The sequence below is a fragment of the Danio rerio genome, chromosome 18, assembly GCF_049306965.1.
Source record: "Danio rerio strain Tuebingen ecotype United States chromosome 18, GRCz12tu, whole genome shotgun sequence".
Taxonomy (NCBI): Eukaryota; Metazoa; Chordata; class Actinopteri; order Cypriniformes; family Danionidae; genus Danio; species Danio rerio.
The window spans coordinates 4,127,884-4,147,500 of record NC_133193.1 but is presented as its reverse complement, the minus strand read 5'-3'; the positions used below and the strand labels follow the sequence as shown (position 1 = coordinate 4,147,500).

The 19,617-nt window shown below is 37.0% G+C and overlaps 1 protein-coding gene across 7 annotated transcripts in view; it reads left to right on the top strand.

Annotated features, from left to right (window-relative positions):
• Positions 1 to 19,097, top strand: part of pak1 (p21 protein (Cdc42/Rac)-activated kinase 1) — a 93,179-nt gene extending 74,082 nt beyond the window's left edge. For 6 of the 7 annotated variants that reach the window (XM_073928932.1, XM_073928930.1, XM_068214732.2 and 3 more), the window contains 8 exons: positions 1,755 to 1,818; positions 1,901 to 1,949; positions 4,639 to 4,751; positions 6,780 to 6,897; positions 8,492 to 8,591; positions 10,480 to 10,676; positions 13,303 to 13,440; positions 17,980 to 19,090. In XM_073928932.1, the coding sequence (XP_073785033.1) occupies positions 1,755 to 1,818; positions 1,901 to 1,949; positions 4,639 to 4,751; positions 6,780 to 6,897; positions 8,492 to 8,591; positions 10,480 to 10,676; positions 13,303 to 13,440; positions 17,980 to 18,066 (866 nt within the window). In that variant the 3' untranslated portion in view covers positions 18,067 to 19,090. 7 annotated transcript variants of the gene reach the window in all.
• Positions 19,098 to 19,617: the final 520 nt, after the last annotated feature.

Genomic DNA, 19,617 nt, shown 5'->3' with positions numbered 1-19,617 from the left:
TATTGTGATCACTGTCATAGGAACATTTCATTTGATTAAACATTACATTTACAGGAGGAAAATAAAACTAAAATGAAAATTAAATGCTGCAAATATTATACTGTGAATATAATAGAATATACAAGTGTTGATAGCAAGCAGTGCATAATGGTAATTTCTATTCAATTAATTAATTAATTAATTTATTATTATTATTATTATTACTTAAGATTTTATACACACTCACCGGCCACTTTAATAGGTATATCTTACTAGTACAGTGTTGGACCCCATTTTGCCTTCCGATCCGCCTTACTTCTTCAGGGCATAGATTCAGCAAGGTCTGTGGTGTTGACATGATGCTCAATTGGTACTAATGGACCGAAAGTGTGCCAAGAAAATCTCCCTCACACCATTACACCACCATCACCAGCCTGAACCTTTGATACAAGGCAGGATGGATTCATGTTGTTGATGCCAAATTCTGACCCGAACATCCGAATGTGTCAGCAGAATTGGAGACTATCAGAACAGGCAACGTTTCTCCAATCTGCTATAGTCCAATTCTGGTGAGCTTGTGTGAATTGTAGCTTCAGTTTCCTGTTCTTAGCTGACAGGAGCGGCACCCGGTGTGGTCTTCTGCTGCTGTAGCCCATCCGCCTCAAGGTTAGACTTGTTGTGTGTTCAGAGATGTCTGTAGACCTCTGCATCAACAAGGCATTTGCGCTCACAGAACTGCCGCTCACTGGATATTTTCTCTTTTTCAGACCATTCTCTGTAAAACCTAGAGATGGCTGTGCGTGAAAATCCCAGTAGATCATTAGTTTCTGAAATACTCAGACCAGCCCGTCTGGCACCAACAACCTTGCCACATTAAAAGTCACTTAAATCCCCTTTCTTACCCATTCTGATGCTCGGTTTGAACTGCAGCAGATAGTCTTGTTCATGTCTACATGTCTAAGTGCATTGAGTTGCTGCAATGTGATTGGCTGATTAGAAACTTGCGTTAACGAGCAGTTGAACAGGTGTACCTAATATAGTGGCCGGTAAGTGTTTTTTTTTATTGTTTTATTTTAGAATCCAGCTGCTTTGATGAAATATTGTAAAATATATTTAAATAAAAGATATACAATAAAATATGCACATAAAATTTTATTTAAAATGCAATAAAATAACAGATAAATCAAATAAAAAATACATAAAATACAATTTTTAGTAAAGTATAAAGTAAACAAATAAATTCTGATTACAGAGCAACAAAAATAAAAGCAAATTGACTAAATTGAGACCAAATATATATATATATATATATATATATATATATATATATATATATATATATATATAAACTATATATCAACAAAATATCACTTTTTACATTAACATTTTATTTATTTTATCATATTAACATATACATTTTATTTTGTTATTTTAATTATATAAAATGTTTTCAGAGAATATTTGCATTAGATTCACCTAATTTTACTGTTTTAAAACCATACACACTTATTTAATTTAATTTAATTTAATAAAAATTAGCTGTTATGTAATATATATCATTATATGGCACTTCAGTTATTCTTAAATATTTCATTTTGTCTTATTGTTGAGTGCAGTCTAAACCACATTCTGACCTGTAGTTGAACAATTGTAAACGGCCATATAATGTCCAGGCTTGATCACAAACCCTGTAATGTTCTGCAGTTTACTTCCTCACCTGTGTTTCGGTTTTATATATTTATATTTCCGACAGTAACATGTTTTCCTCTCCACAGGGAGTATAGTCAGCGTCGGCGACCCGAAAAAGAAGTACACGCGCTTTGAGAAGATCGGCCAGGGGTGAGGTTGATGGTCATTTTGTGTTATCCAGATCTCACAGGAATCAGATATTAAATAAATCTTTCTTTTCTGTACTCATCAGGGCATCTGGAACCGTCTATACAGCCATAGACATCGCTACAGGACAAGAGGTGAGATGTCCTGTCATTATCACATGCGCATTAAAACACAATTGATGATAATATACTGTAAATACACATATTGCACACACTAGCACATACTGTAAATAGCATGTTACTAACATGATTTAACATTGTTAGAACGTCACTTGCATGTTCTAGCACATTGACATCATGTTTTAATGTTATTTGCATGTTTTAGCAGATTTTTAACATGCTGCTAGCATGTTTTTCTCTACTGCTAGCACATTTACAATATTTCTTTCATATTTGAAAACATTATTATGATGTTCAAGCACGTCAATAATAATTAGCTGGCATGATTCGTCATTATTTTATTGTAGTGTTAGTAGCATAGAATGATACAACACCTTGGTAGCACATTGCTATAATGTTTTAGCACTTTGCTACCGCTTTATAACCTTTTTTTCAATCATTGCTAGCATGTTTTATCTCATGGCTAACATGTTTCTGGAATTTTTTAATGTTACTAGCATGTAAAACTTTGCTAAGATGATTTAGCATATTGTTACATGTTTCTAAAATGGCATTCGCATAACATGTTATTAACACATTTAAAACATTGATAGCATATTGTAACACATAACTATAATTTGACACATTTATTATTGTTGTATCTGCTACCTTTTAGGCTTTGCGAGTGATAAAACAGTGACTATCTGCCGAGTGTTCAATTAGCATTGGTTGCATGTTTTACCATATTGTTAATATATTGCTATCACATTATATTGCTATTACACATCACATTAGCATATTTTTAGCATGTTGCTAGCATTATTGTAACATTGATAGCATGTAGTCTACATATAATGGTTGCACATTACTGCAATGTTTTAGTACCATCTAGTTGCCATTTATGAACCATTGTTAGCATACTTTAACGCGGCATTTTTTAAATATTGTTAGCATATTTAGCACATGGCTAATGTGTTTTTAGAATTAATAAAGGTTTCTGGCATGTTTTACGTTGTAGATGCTTTAGAACACTGTTACATGTTTCTGAAATCGCTTGACATGTTACTAACATGTTTTAACACCTCGATGGCTAATTTTGATGCATTGATATGATTTAATACAACTGGAAACATGTCCTCAGCTTGCCCAGTGATTGAGCAGTCTTTAGTTATTCTCATTTTTTATTAACATGTAGCTAGCATTGTTTTGTGTGATAGTTTTTTACCAATGTTTGTAACATGTTAGCATGTTTTAGCATATTGGTAGCATGTTTTACCGTATTGTTAATGTTTTGCTATTACATTATATTGCTATTACATATCACATTAGCACATTTTTAGCATGTTGCTAGCATTATTGTAACATTAATAGCATGTAGCCTACATATAATGATTAAGCATGTTGCTAGCACAATACTGCCATGTTTTAGCACCATGTAGTTACAATTTTATTAACTCATTGTTTGAATGCCTTAACGCTTAGCTAATTTTCAAACTTTGCTAGCATAATTAGCACATGGCTAACACGTTTCTAAAATTATTAAAGGTTTCTGGCATGTTTCACGTCATCACTAAAAAGTTTTAGAACACTGTGACATGTTTCTAACATGTTTAAACACCTCAATGGCAAATGTTGATGCATTGATATGATTTAATACATTTGGTAACATGTCCTCAGCTTGCCTAGTGATTGAGCAGTCTGAAGTGATTCTTATTTTTTAAAAACATGTTGCTAGCAATGTTTTGTGTGATAGTTTAACCAATGTTTAACATGTTAGCCTGTTTTAGCATATTGGTAACATGTTTTACCATATTGTTAATGTATTGCTATTACATATCACATTAGCACATTTTTAGCATGTTGCTAGCATTATTGTAACAATAAATGCATGTAGCATGCATATAATTCAGCATGTTGCTAGCACAATACTACCATGTTTTAGCACCATGTAGTTACAATTTTATTAGCACATTGTTAGAATGCTTTAACTCCTAGCTATTTTTTTAATCTTGCTAGCATAATTAGCACATGGCTAACATGTTTCTAAAATTAATAAAGATTTCTGGCATGTTTTATGTCATTACTAAGACGCTTCAGAACACTTTTACATGTTTCTAAAATCACTTGATATGTTTCTAACATGTTTTAACACCTCGATGGCAAATTTTAATTTATTGATATTAATTAATACATTGATAGCGTGTCCTCAGCTTACCTGGTGATAGAGCAGTCTGAAGTGATTCTCGTTTTTTTATAACATGCTGCTAGCATTGTTTTGTGTAATACAGTTTTTTACCAATGTTTGTAACATGTTAGCATGATTTGCTAATACGTTTATCGTTCTTAAAACATTGTTGGTGTAAGTTAACATATAGCTAACATCTTTTAGGATTTTGCTAACATGCATCAAGCAAGTTTTCGCAGTTTGCTTGTGTTAGATGGAGTATTCTGATGGTCCAAAGGCCACGTTTGTGTCAGTTTGTGAGCTTTATTTATGGTTAAATCAGACAGCATCGCTATATTGATGGTGTTTTCAATGTCCACATGCTCTTCAGATTAATGGAGGTCAGCACTCAGCTTCGTTAGCGTCCTCCATCTTTTCTCTGGTCGATGGCAGTAAATCAGGCTTGAGTCATTGATCCGCTTGTTATTAATGGCTCTCTCAGACTCAGTGCTGAATCTTCAGGTGTGTCTGAAAGCTTTATTCTGATGTTTTCTCTGTCAGGTGGCCATCAAACAGATGAACCTGCAGCAGCAGCCCAAGAAAGAGCTGATCATCAACGAGATCCTGGTCATGAGGGAAAACAAGAACCCAAACATCGTCAACTACCTGGACAGGTGAACGCATCCACTCCACATCTATGGGGAAAAGAATAATTAAGTGAACAACAACAACACACAAATGCCATTTTATTTGGAGACAGTGTTACTTGTTTATGTTTAGACTGTACTCACCTTAGGCTATCCGAACCGTGCCCAGGCGCGTTTGACCTCCATTTTCTAGCTCGTTTGACAAGTGTGAGTGCTCCGAATCGGGCCCAGCCTCTCAACATCACTTTTTAAGGGACTGTTTCATATTAATCATTCTTACTTCTCAATGAACACGGCTTGTTAATTAAAGATGTACATCAGCGGCACCTTCAGCAAACCTCCTAATACGTACAGCATGAGGACTTTATTAACATTTTCAAGTGTCAAAAGTGGTGGATCTAGTCAGCAAAAGATTAGACTGTGTCATCGCAATCCAAACAACCTAAAGTAATACAAAACAATATAACTAAAACAATCTACATAGTATGGAGCGAGAGCACTTCTCTTCCTAACTGAACAGTCTCATCAGCGATGATGTAAGCGTGGTCCGGTTCGGAAGGTAAAGATGAAGTGTGAGTGTGGGCCGAGGGGGAGAGGGGACTGGGGACAATCGCGCCTGGGTACAGTTCAAGACAACCGTGCCTAGTGTGAGTACACTCTGTGTTTTTTTCTGGTAGCACTTTACAATACAGGACATGTAGGTAATGGACACTCACTGGCCACTTCATTAGGTACACCTGTCCAACTGCTTGCTTATGCAAATTTCTAGTCAGCCAATCACATGGCAGCAACTCAATGCATTTAGGCATGTTGACATGGTCAAGACAATCTGCTGCAGTTCAAACCGAGCATCAGAATTGGGAAAAAAGGTGATTTAAGTGATTTTGAATGTGGCATGGTTGTTGGTGCCAGACGGGCTGGTCTGAGCATTTCAGAAACTGCTGATCTACTGGAATTTTCACGCATAATCATCTCTAGGTTTTACAGAGAGTGGTCTGAAATAGAGAAAATATCCAGTGAGTGGCAGTTCTGTGGGTGCAAATGCCTTGTTGATGCCAGAGGTCAGAGGAGAATGGCCAGACGGGTCCCTGCTGATAGAAAGGCAAACTTAACTCAAATAAGCACTCGATACAACCGAGGTCTGCAGAAGAGCATCTCTGAAGACACAACACATCCAACCTTGAGGCGGATGGGCTACAGCAGCAGAAGACCACACCGGGTGCCACTCCAGTCAGCTAAGAACAAAAAACTGAGGCTACGATTCACACAGACTCACCAAAACTGGACAATAGAAGATTGGGGAAACGTTGCCTGCTCTGATGAGTCTCCATTTCTGCTGCCACATTCGGATGGTCGAGTCAGAATTTGGTGTCAACAACATGAAAGCATGGATCCATCCTGCCTTGTATCAACAGTTCAGACTGGTGGTGGTGGTGTAATGGTGTGGGGAATATTTTCTTGGCACACTTTGCATCCATTAATTGCAATTGAGCATTGTGTCAACACCACAGCCTACCTGAGCAATCCAATAGAGCACCTTTGGTAGATTCACATCATGGATGTGCAGCTGACAAATCTGCAGCAACTGCGTGATGCTATCATGTCAATATGGAGCAAAATCTCTGACCAATATTTCCAGTACCTTGTTGAATCTATGCTATGAAGGATTAAGGCAGATCTGAGGGCAAAAGGGGGTCCAACCTGGTACTAGTAAGGGGTACCTAATAAAGTGGCCGGTGAGTGTATTTACTAACACGAACCAACAATGAGCAATGCTTGTACAGGATTTATTAATCATAATTCAACATTCACTCATGACATTAGTCATGGCACTGTGAGTTAAGATTTAACATTTGAAAACTGAATTTTCATGAACTAATGTTAACAAACATGAATGAATGCTGCATTTCGTTGCATTGTACTTGTACATGTGTAATGACAATAAAGTTGAATCTGATCTAATCTAATAAATGTATTGTTCATTGTGTGTGGTAGTAAACACATTATCTAACATTATCTGTGTCCCCTATTGTAAAATGTGTTGTTTTCCTGTAGTTATCTGGTTGGCGATGAGCTGTGGGTGGTGATGGAGTATCTGGCTGGAGGCTCGCTGACGGATGTGGTGACAGAAACCTGTATGGATGAAGCACAGATCGCAGCCGTCTGTCGGGAGGTCAGTGTATGAATACTGACCCAATCTGCAGGCGTTATTCACATTTCCGTGCAAAGTTTGGTTAAAAATCTACACATTAATGTGGAATGATTTTGACAGTATGGTCACTGAAAACTCAACACATGACACTAAAAATAAGATCTTTTGAACTTTTATTTAAAGGGGTGGTCCACTACGATATCATATTTTAAAGTTGTTGTTTTATGTAGCTGTGTGAACATAATGAACATCTCTGAATGTAAGATGCTCAAAGTTTAATGCAAAGGGACACATTTGCTGCGTTCCAATTCACATACTCATACTACACCCTAAAAGTATGTACTTTTTTTTTTGAAGGACAAGTTTATACTTTTGAGTGTGCAACAAAAGAGTATGTGTATTGGAGGCCAGCTAGTAGGTGCTGTGCAGGTAAACCTCACTCCTCTGACCTCTAAAGGTGCTCTAGTGACAGAAGCTAGAGGCCATGGTCTTTAGCCTCCTTGGTAGAGCAACCAACTCCCATGCGGAAGGTCGCCGGTTCAATCCCAGCTCGGAGCGGATTGGGTGGCGTTGGATCGGTGGGGTTACATATGCAAGCTTTGGGACATACTACTTCCTCTTTAACAGATTGTTGTGTTGCTTAGTTATGCCCCCTGTCAATCATCCACACACCATCCACCTTTCTGTCTTACTTAATTTCCTACCTTACTGGAGAAGCAGCAGCAGCAGGATAATCCCCCATTCATGAGTTTTTCATGCAGAGAAATCTCCTCAGGTCTTTGGGTAATTCTGCATTCATACGTCCAAACGCGTCTTTATTTAAGTTCTGTATTGTTGTAGATTAAATTTAACACAGATAATGCAATTTGGATATTTTCCATTGGGCTAGATATCGACTAACAGTCATTCAAACATCTATACCGAAGCCTCTCTACTTGATGATTGGTCTCCCGCGTCCATCATGTTTGTCGTTTATTTACATTTTACACACGCGTTTGTAGTTCTAATTGCATTCACGTCCAACGCGCAATGTATTGTGGCCAAAAGCAGCGGTTAGAGTATGGACGCTTCTACACTTAAATCTTTTACCGGAAATAGCAAACCATCCGGGAACCTCTGGCATACTCTTTTCAACATACTATAGTTTGGGACATACTAATTCTATTGTCAAATACTATTTAGGACGCATAGTATGCGGATTGGGACACAGCAATTGGCTTTTACAGAGTTAGTTTAGCAAAGCCTACACTGAAATACCTAATAAGTTGGCTGAACTAAATTAATTGAGGAAACTTGTTGCCTCAATTAAATTGAGTAATGGAGTCTCTCAAAACGTGCATATTTAAGTTTATTTAACTTGCCGGTTTTGTAAACTATACTAAAATTGTTCAGTTTATCAAACTAAGCTACTTCAAACTGTTTAAAGATTTGACGTTTTGGATACCATCATTATGAAGTTTCATTTCTCAGTTATCTGCAAGTCATTAAATCGACGCAAAAGTTAATTTGCAGACTCAATATTTCTTTTACTCCGAATCAGTGAATCAGTGACCAGTTGTTTTATTTTATTCGGCATCATCATCTCTTCACTGATTTTCTGTTCTTCTGCATGTAGTGTCTGCAGGCTCTGGAGTTCCTGCACTGCAATCAGGTGATTCACAGAGACATCAAGAGCGATAACATCCTGCTGGGGATGGACGGCTCCGTCAAACTCAGTGAGTCGAAACACAAGAACAAAAAACTAAGAAAAAAGACGAAGAGAAGTTGTGCTGCTGCTGAAAGATGCTTGATTAATGATGTGATGCAACAAAAAAAATACGAGAGATATTAATTAACAGATATTAATTAAAGCAAATGTGAATAGTGGTGGCACGGTGGTTCAGCGGTAAGCACTGTCATCTCACAGCAAGAAGGTCACTGGTTTGTGTCCCAGCTGGGTCAGTTGGCATTTCTGTGTAGAGTTTGCATGTTCTCCCTGTGTTGGCGTGGGTTTCCTCCGGGTGGTCCGGTTTCCCCCACATTGAGAAATTGAATTAACTAAATTGGCCGTAGTGTACTTGTATGAATGCAAGAATATATGGGTGTTTCCCAGGGCTGGGTTGCTGTGTTAAACATATGCCGGAATAGTTGGCAGTTCATTCCGCTGTGGGGATTCCTGATGAATAAAGGGACTTAGCTGAAGGAAAATAAATGAATATGAATATTGTAATCTACAATACTACACCTCACTTCCTATCTATAGAAAACAAGAGAAAATATTTACAATAAAGAAAAGTGTGGAATCCAACCCCTACTGCTGCAAACTGTGTACTGTATATGCAATATTTTTACAGTGACAACAAACAAAGCCAAAAACAAAACTTACAGGAAGGAAAACACTGGAGAGATCACAATAACACGAAAACCAAAGTTACACACAACACAGGAAAACACAGTCAACATCAAGAATCGCTGATAATATTTTTCAACAACAATTTCAAGCTATACACCAACCAACTCCCTCCCCCCTCTCCTCGACCGTTCCACTTTTTAAAAGAGGCCCTACATCACTCCAGCCAATCCCAGGTGACGTAATTAGGGCGTGACCTGTGGCGAGGGAAAAAACGAGAGAGAGAGAGAGAGAGAAGAGTGAGAGAGAGAGAGAGAGAGAGAGCACAGGGGAACAGAGACACACAGATTTGAGAACGCAACAGCTTTTAAATATATTTATATATTATTAATCATACCTGATTCAAAAATTATAGTTGCAATTAATTTAAATGAATTTAATTAAGTTTTTAAGTTGCTAAAACTTGTCATATAAATGTAAAAACCCGATCAATATGTTTCTAGTTGCTTTGTGATGGAAATAAAAGTTGCTAGTTGCTAAATAAGTGTTGTATGTATGTGTCTTTTCACGTTTTGTGTAATTTTTGAGATAAAAAATTTATTTTATTATAATTTTATTAATTATAAATTGGTAAAAGTTGTAAAATAAATGTAAAAACTTGATCAATGTGTTTCTAGTTGCTTTTAAAGATAATAAAAATTTCTCGTGCAGTTTGAAAAGTTGTTAAATTAGTCTTCGCTTTGTGTGTGTGTTTGTAATTTGTAAATTTAAAGAAAATGTGTGCCTTTGATTATCATTTTGAGTTATTATAAGGTTGGGCACTATTTAAAAACTCTAAAATGTTGCAGAATAGATGAGAGGGGTCTGCATGCAGACCTGGTGCAGTGCAATCTGAGCTGCATCCAATGCTTTTTAATGCGCTCACCTAACCCCACCCCTAACCCTACCCGTCACAGTGATGTCACTCACTCCATTGAGTGCATTGTGTCTGACATTGCATCGCAATGTGATGCAATCTCAGCTTGCATCACAAAGGCTGCATCCAGATACTATTGAAATTGATCAGCAGTGTGTGTGTGATTGAGTTTTCCTCCAGCAGGGGGAGCAAGCGTCCTGCTTTTCTTCATATCATCTGTCCTTCCTCACCATCAGTTATTTACTGGATTGTTGAGTGCAGATCATCTTTGCTGCTTTTTCTTCATGTCATCTGTTGATGCAGTGTTTATTTACTGTCTCTGACCATCCGTCTGTGTGTTTCTGTGTGTGTTTTTCAGCTGATTTCGGCTTCTGCGCTCAGATCACTCCCGAGCAGAGCAAGCGCAGCACAATGGTCGGGACGCCCTACTGGATGGCGCCGGAGGTCGTGACCCGCAAGGCTTACGGGCCCAAAGTGGACATCTGGTCTCTGGGCATCATGGCCATCGAGATGATCGAGGGCGAACCGCCCTACCTCAACGAGAACCCGCTCCGGGTGGGAAACTACACCACATTCAGCAATATATGCAGCTACAGCAATATCTGTATTTGCGTACATATATAATCTTTCTTTTGTTTTATTTATTTTTTACTTGCTTTTATTTTAGATTTTACTTAAACAAGGAGAGGCTGATAATATTGACAATACAATATAATAATGTAATGGATTATAACTGGTACATATTGTATGGCATTATGGAAACTATGGGGGGGGGTAGTAAATATATACAGTGCTCAGCATATATTATGCTCACAAATCTTTCATTTAAATAATATTTTCTATATGAAGCTATACAATATATTTGTAGCCAAATCTGGAGCTTATCTAACACAGCGGTTCCCAAACTTTTCAGCCCGCGACCCCCAAAAAGACAATGCCAGTGACTCGCGAGCCCCCAATATCCTCTGAGGTGGTTATGCAATGGAGCACACACACCAATAGACCCAAGTCTATTCTTTATTTAATTTTTTCAGTGCTATAAATGGGAGAGAAAGTTTAATCTGGTGTTATAAAATCAATCTGGTGCATCTGACACTATTGCTGTCTTTAATATAATGTAATTAGCCCAGGGGTTGCAATGCAATAGAACTAATAACTATAAGCTACTATAGTAACTATATAGTAACTTTAAACAACTATTTTTTTCTCTTCAGGAGAAAAGTTATGGATAAATAGGTTATGGTATATGGTATATGGATAAATATGGTAATTCTATTGGTATAATAAAAATAAATAGATTTTTGGAAATCACCATTACTTCATTGTCGTGTGACCCCTCAGGTGGTCCCGACCCCCACTTTGAGAACCACTGATCTAACAAACTAACTTACGATAACGTCCAAAAACTAGTCCACTCAAATTTATATGTTATAGGAAAATATTAAATACACATTTAAAACAAGTGGAAAAATCAAGAGATGAAAAAAAGTTTAGTTGACATTTTGTAGGTTGTAATTTTTTTAGCAAAATTTTGCTTGAATTTTTAATTGTATTATCTTTTAATTTCTACATATTTTTAATGACTAAAATAATATTTCAAATCAAATCGAATCACTTTCTCTGAGAAATGAATACAAATATTAATTTTCAAAGTGGAGTATACTCCATTATGCTGATATATGTATTGAAATGACCATTTGAAGTGTTCATTTGCAAAATAAAACCTGAATAACTGCTTTATTTTCCCCCCATAGTTTCCATAAATCATGTTTTTATTGTGCATTGAAGAGTTCATTTGCAAAAGAAGACATGATTCATGATTCATACAACGTTTTCTACATTACAGTAATAATTTTTGAAGTCACTATTGTTAAATTAATGAATAATTATTTATATGATTTCTAGTACATTTTTTCCCGACACTATTTTAAGGATACATTTTGAAAAGGTATTTACTCATTATTTATTAGTTTAATTTTAATTACATGTTAAATATTTTGTTTACACTTTACAATAAGGTTCATTAGTTATTGTATTTGCTAACATGACTTAATTATGAACAGTACGTTTGTACAGCGTTTAATAATCATAGTTCAACATTTACAAATGCATCATCAACATCTGAATTCATGATTGATGATATTAGTTTATGCATCAGGAGTTAACCTGAACTAATGATGAACAACTGGATTTTCATTTACTAATAGGAATAAATACTGTAATACATGTATTGTTTATTGATTGTTCATGTTAGTAAAAGCTTTAACCAACATGTCAAATTTTTACTAATAATTTTTACAATTTTTTAATGTTTTAAATATTCTTTATTATTGCTTTATTATTTCTTTACGTAATTAAATTTACTTTACAATTATTTAATTCATTGCTAATTTATTTTTTTTTATAGTTTATTGATAGTTTATTAGCTGCATTTAGCTCAAATAAATAAATAAATAAATAAATAAATGTGTACATTTACAAGTGGTTTTAAATGTGAAACAATATTAAAGTGTTCTTTAACTACATATTAACAAACTTTAAATTACGTGAATAGCTTCATTACCTATTGATTTAATCTAGTTTAAAACGTGCATTATTTATTCATTGATAATATTTTATTTTAAAGTAAAACAGAAGTTTCAGAGTGATTTATTTTCACTATTTATTAATAGATTAATTTAAATCAATGCATTTGTACGTTTAAAAAAAGAGTTATGTCATGTTTTTACAGTAAACGTATTAACTGTGCACCGTTAGTTTAGTTAGTGTTCGTTTTCCTTTAGCTTAGTCTCTATTTCAGAGGTCTCCACAGCAGAAATAACCACCAACTTATCCAGCATATGTTTTACACAGAGGATGCCCTTCCAGCTGCAACCCAGTACTGGGAAACATCCATACACACTCATTCACACACATACACTACGGCCAGTTTAGTTTATTCAGTTGACCTATAGTGCATGTGTTTGGGCTGTGGGGGAAACCGGAGCACCCGGAGGAAACCCACGCCAACACGGGGAGAACATGCAAACTACACACAGAAATACCAACTGGGACTCGAACCAGCAATCTTCTTGCTGTGAGGCGACAGTGCTAACCACTGAGCAACCCAGTATCTAATTAATTGATTTATATATTATATCCGTTCATTAGTATGACTTATGTATCTCTGTGTCCTCCTCAGGCTCTGTATCTGATCGCCACTAATGGGACGCCGGAGCTGCAGAACCCAGAGAAACTTTCTGCTGTATTTCGGGATTTTCTAAACCGCTGTTTGGAGATGGACGTGGAGAAAAGAGGCTCTGCCAAAGAGCTCCTACAGGTACACACCAGCATTTCATTATGGCCGTCAGTGATAAAACAGACTTAGAGATCAGTATGTAATATTATATACAGTTAAAGTCAGAATTATTCACTCTCCTGTGAATTTTAACTGGCAGAACTTTCTGGAAAAGGCCAGAAGAGTCAGGATCAGTGTTGGCATTGTGTAACACATTACATGAGGAGTTTCATTTCTAGATCCGGGTGGAGAAACCTGTGTAAATACTGTGAAATCTCAGAAAACGGGACAAAAATAGAAAGAATTTACAGCGCAAGAACTCAAATTCACAGGTCACTCTCTGGTTAAAGGGACAGTTCACCCAAAACTGAAAACGCACTGATTATTTGCTCTCCCTCAAGTGGTTTTATACATTTTATGAGTTTCTTTTTTTTTCTGTTGAACATAAAAGATGAACAAAAAAAACAAACTGACTCTCAGAGTAGGAAAAACAAATACTATAAAAGTCAATGATTATCTTCAACAGAACAGTGTTCAACAGAAGAAAGAAACTCAAACAGGTTTGGAGCCACTTGAGGCAAAGTAAATATTTGCCCCTTTCACACATACACACCTTTCTGGAAAATTACTGGCAACTTTCTGGAAAGGTGTGTATGTGTGAACAGGCCCTTTTTGAAAATACCTGTAAATTCGTTCTGGCTATTTTGCGGAAAGAGAAGTTGTAACATTACCGGTAATTTGCCGGAATGCTCCGCTGAGTGAACGCAGAAGGAAGATTGCCGGAAAGAGCGTGCACGTCTAGAACGTGCTGACATGAGACGTCTGCTTTAGCCAATCAGAACAGTCAGACGCGTCCACTTCCGCGCGGTTTATGAGAATAAAAGCCTTTGAATATTTTTCCAGACACATTTAGCTGCTAGAAGTTAGTCAGATAACATTTATATGTTCATCTTAATGCCAACCGTGCATAATATTATATATGAAATATATATTAGACATAATATGTTGCATAATAATATCGTCATTGTATTCATTTTTTGGATAAAATCTTTATTTACGTTACATGTATGAGCATGGGTCACGAGTTAACACGACTCCAAAGGCACAGGTAGACATGAGTCTAGAACTAAGAAAAAACATGGTTTGAGCAACTGTTGAAGCATCGTTTAGTCACAGAGAGCTATTCTATCTGCAGGAGAGTTCGTAGAAACACGTTAACGCGAGTACATGTAGCTAAACAACATGTAAACATGTTAACATCGATGGAAACATGTTAACACGGGTCCACAACCACAGCAAGGCATGTTTTAACTGACAAAGATATTAAAACAGACCGCTTAGTTTGAAGTTCTGAGTAGCTCAGTTAGATAAGTTGATTAATACGTGTGCTAAACCTTTTCACTACACGGGTTCGAATCCTGTTGAAGACGTGTAAACTCTAATTATTTTTTTAGATTTATTTTGGTTATATACTGTTCTGCTACACAGATATTAAAATCAATAATGCACACAATGACACTGACACAAAGTAATAAGAATCTTTATTTGGTATGGAAATGTTTTGTTGCTGTGAAAAAGTGACGAATCTGCCAATCTGCAAACGTGAATAGCTTACATCTGGAAAGGGACACCAGTTAACACGGTCACCAGTTAAACCGTAACACCGGAAAGAGCGTGCACGTCTAGAACGTGCTGACGTGAGACGTCTGCTTTAGCCAATCAGAACAGTCAGACGCGTCCACTTCCGCGCGGTTTATGAGATTAAAAGCCTTTGAATATTTTTCCAGACACATTTAGCTGCTAGAAGTTAGTCAGATAACATTTATATGTTCATCTTAATGCCAACCGTGTAAATAATTATCAATAAGATGCTTATGATAAGCTGTTGTTTGTTTACCTTCAAGCTTTGCGTGTGCCCGTGAAACAGCCATGAGTGCCAGCACATACACATATCATGTACATCTCGACATGCGAAAGTGTTTCTCTATATGTTTTCATCGAAGTTGTTCACAACACTGATCATCCACAGAGTTTGTGATGTAGTTAAATGTTTACAAATACAAGCGCAGCCGTTTAAAGCTCATTTATGGTTAATGATGTCAGAATTTACCTGCATTTTGGAATGGATGTGTGAATGGTGCTTTCCGGAAAAATTCCGTAAAGTCCTCGCCTGTGTGAACAGCGCTTTTTTTAATTTACCGGTAAAGTCGTTCTGGAAATTTTCCACATATTTACTGATATCACTGTGTGAAAGCGGCTAATGAGTACATTTTCAGTTTTGGGTGAACTGTGCCTTTAAAGGTGCAGTAGGTGATTGTCTTCAGAAACATGTTTTGTTGTGCTGGTAGTCTCTTCACAGTTCAGTAGTACTGATTAAAGTAAATGATCTAAATGTGTTTACATGTATTTTTATATTCTGAGTAAGGCATTAAACTAAAAAATCTCCCATAATTCTGATAAGCAGCCTAAACTGTCTGTCAACAAATGTAGATTTGTACAACTGTGCACTCGTTCACGCAGATCCACCAATTGCGCGTACACATGCACTGCGTGTTCATGTGCACACAAGACAGAGAGAGAGGCAGCAGTAAAATCAAATGCTGAATCTATACTTTTTAATAATCCTGAATTAATATTGGAGTTTTGCACGCTGGAGGAAGGACGACACCATGGCTGAAGTATTTCTGTTAGACAGGTCCTGTTCTGTTTTAAAACTATTTCAGTCACACAAAGCTGGTGTAGATTCTGTTGTTCTTCGAATAGGTTATATGCACAGACGTGTTGTCCAGCCACTGAAATCTTCCGGCGATACATTGATGTGACTATTCTCAGTTTCATAAGGTCCTTTTACAACATCGATCATGTAAATTGTCACTTTACGTTGTGCTGCCGATAAATCTGTCAGGCTTTATTCTGTGATAACAACCTGCTGAATATACTTTATCTCTTACTTAAAGGGGAGCTGTTACGGAAAAATCACTTTTATAAGGGGTTTAAACAGTTGAGTGCCAAAAGTCTGTGCAAGTAACCAGCTTCAAATGGTAAAAATCTGCAGAAACTCTGATTGACATTCTCCCTTTGTACTTGTCATCAGAGGGGGGAAGTAGGGGTGTGCAATTAATCGAAAATCCGATTTCGATTTTGGCTTCTAACGATAATGAAAAACCATAAACAATATTTTGAGATAAACAATTATTCCATTATTTACCGCCCCCTGTCCAGTTGTCCTCACTTGTTGCTCTTAAAAGCGCGAAAGACCACATGCTTGTGTGTGTGCGGCGCGCAGACAGTCAGAAGCATGCGGTCTGCACTTGGTCTCATTCGCACATTGTGACGAGCAGAGAGCACACACATCTAAAGTCATTAACGCGAGCGCTTTAATAGTCAAATAGGTGTCAAAACACGGTGATTAGTGATTATTCATATTAACCCTTATTGTGTAATAAACAAACGATTTGAGAATCAAAAGACACATGAAAGCAAAACCATTAAAGTGACAGAGCACAGCTGCCGCCTGTTTTATCATGATTAATAAAACTACGAGAAAATCCCTCTCTGCTCTTGACTGAAGACTTTTGTAGCTAAAGTGTTTTTCTTACGGTGAAGATGCTAAAAGCACAGTTTGTTTCATATTTTTATTCTATTGTATTTATTTCTCTTTCCTTTGCAGGGAGTAAATAATATATGCAGTTGAAGTCAAAATTATTAGCCCTCCTGAATATTAGCAGCCCTTTTCCCCCAATTTCTGTTTAATGGAAAGAAGATTTCTGAACATAATAGTTTTAATCATTCATTTTTAATAACCGATTAATTTTATCTTTGCTATGATGACAGCTCATAATATTTTAGTAGATATTTTTTTAAATACAAACATTCAAATTCAAAGTGCAATTCAAAGGCTTAATTAAGGTAATTAGGCAAGTCATTGTATAACAGTAGGTTCTTCTGCAGACAATCAAAAATATAGATTGCCTAAAGGGGCTAATAATATTGACCTTAAAAGAGGTTTCAAAATATTAAAATTTGCTTTTATTCTAGCCAAAACAAAACAAATAAGCCTTTCTCCAGAAGAAAAATATTAGAGGAAATACTGTTAAAATTCCTTACTTTGTTAAACATCATTTGGGAAATATTTATTTTTAAAAAATTCTCAGGAGTGCTAATAATTTTGACTTCAACTAATAATCGTTTGGAATAATCGTGATTACAATTATGACCAAAATAATCGTGATTATGATTTTTACCAAAATCGAGCAGCCCTAGGGGAAAGCTCTGCCCACTAAGGACCCTCTCTCCCTCATCTGCCACTATGCTGACACACTGGCATTTGTAGCTCCGCCCTCTTTTAAAAAGAGCACAGTCTCATTTGAATTTAAAGCGACAGTCACCAAAACTGCACAATTAGGATCAAAGCCTGAAAGGGTCAGTTTCAAACAGTTGTAAAACATTATCAGTGTGGTATTTTGAGCTGAAACTGCACATACAGTCCTCTAGGGGACATCGCAAACTTATTTGAGATCTTGTTAAAAGGTGCATGATAGTTTTGGTAAGCATCTCTATCTCTCTTTCTTTCCCCTGCAGCACCAGTTCCTGAAGGTGGCCAAGCCTCTGTCCAGCCTCACGCCCCTGATCATAGCGGCCAAAGAGGCAGCAAAAAACAACCGCTAGCCCCTGCGGGACGCTACACCCCAGCCCCACCCGTCCTCCACCCCGACCCCGGAGCGTCCCGTCAGCCGTCCGTCTCTCCGCTGCTCTCCAATGAGGCTCTGAATGATCACACCACTGGAAACAAAGGGCCACAGCGCGTCAGGCCCAATGCATTATGGGGGAAATCGCCCCGTTTCTCACTGGCTGACTCTCTCTCTCTCTCTTTATCTCTCTCTGGGTCTCGCTGTCAGTACTTCTGTTTGCTTTTTTTGTGTTTAATGCCTGTCATGGAAACACGTGTTTTCATGTGCGTCGGATTTTTTGGTTCATTTTATGACGTTTTTTAACTTTATGTGTGTGTGTGTGTGTGTGTGTGTGTGTGTGTGTGTGTGTGTGTGTGTGTGTGTGTGTGTGTGTGTGTGTGTGTGTGTGTGTGTGTGTGTGTGTGTTTGAGTGTGCGTGCGTATGTCAGAGAGAGAATGTGTGTGTGTGTGTGTGTTAGATTAGATGAGATGGCGACATATTGGTGGCACGTTTGTACGCCGATCTCGACGACGGAGAAATCTCTACACGTTTTTTTTGATATGGAAACATGATAATCTGTAACAGACTATTGATTAAGGTACTATGAAGGATGCCTGTGCATGAAGAGACTGCATTTCATATGAAGAAACGACCGCCTGAGGTCCGTTCTGTCCCATAATCCCTCTCCAACATGGCGGAAATTCAACAAAACATCACTGTGCTTCGATGTTTTGCTTCGACACAAATGTAAATGAAATTCAGATGCGTTCCTGTACCCTTCGGCCTTAAACTGTGACATGAATGGTACGATATTATTATTATTATATGGTACAACGGCACAAACCAAGACGACTCAATCTGACGCCATTTTGATTTGTTGGTTGAATGGACGGACGGGGTTTGTTTAGAGAAAATCTTTCCTGTAAGCAATCAGAGTCTCTGCGAGCCATAAACTGTTTATAAGGCCTTTTGATGAATCCGAATTCTTAAAGTAAATGGGACGAATAAACTTCAGAATTAAGCAAAGAGTCCAGCTGATCTTTTATTACTCACATATTCACTGCTTGTGTTCTTTCCCACAATGCTTTGCTCTCAATTTGACCTTGGTGAACATACTGGAAGCCATGTGATGAATTTAGACATATTTTTGTTTCTTGTTTATTTGTTTTTCTAGTCCTGGGCAAAGATTAATCACATGCAAAATACAAGTTTTGTTTTGACATAATATATGTGTGTGTATTATACACTACCTAACAAAAGTCTTGTCGCCTACATAAGTTTTAGGAACAACAAATAATACCTTGACTTCTACTTGATCATTTGGTATCATAAGTGGCTTATATGAAAGGTAAAGGCCTCTAGATTACGCTTATTTTACTACAATAAAATAAGATCATGCCTTGATTATTAATTATTTCATTAGGACAGTAAGATCTGACTTTACTTAGACAAAAGTCTTGTCACTGAACAGAAATAATGTCCAGTATAGAATATAAAGTCATGAATGAATATTGTGTGTGGCTCCATCATGAGCTTGGAGGTCTGCAT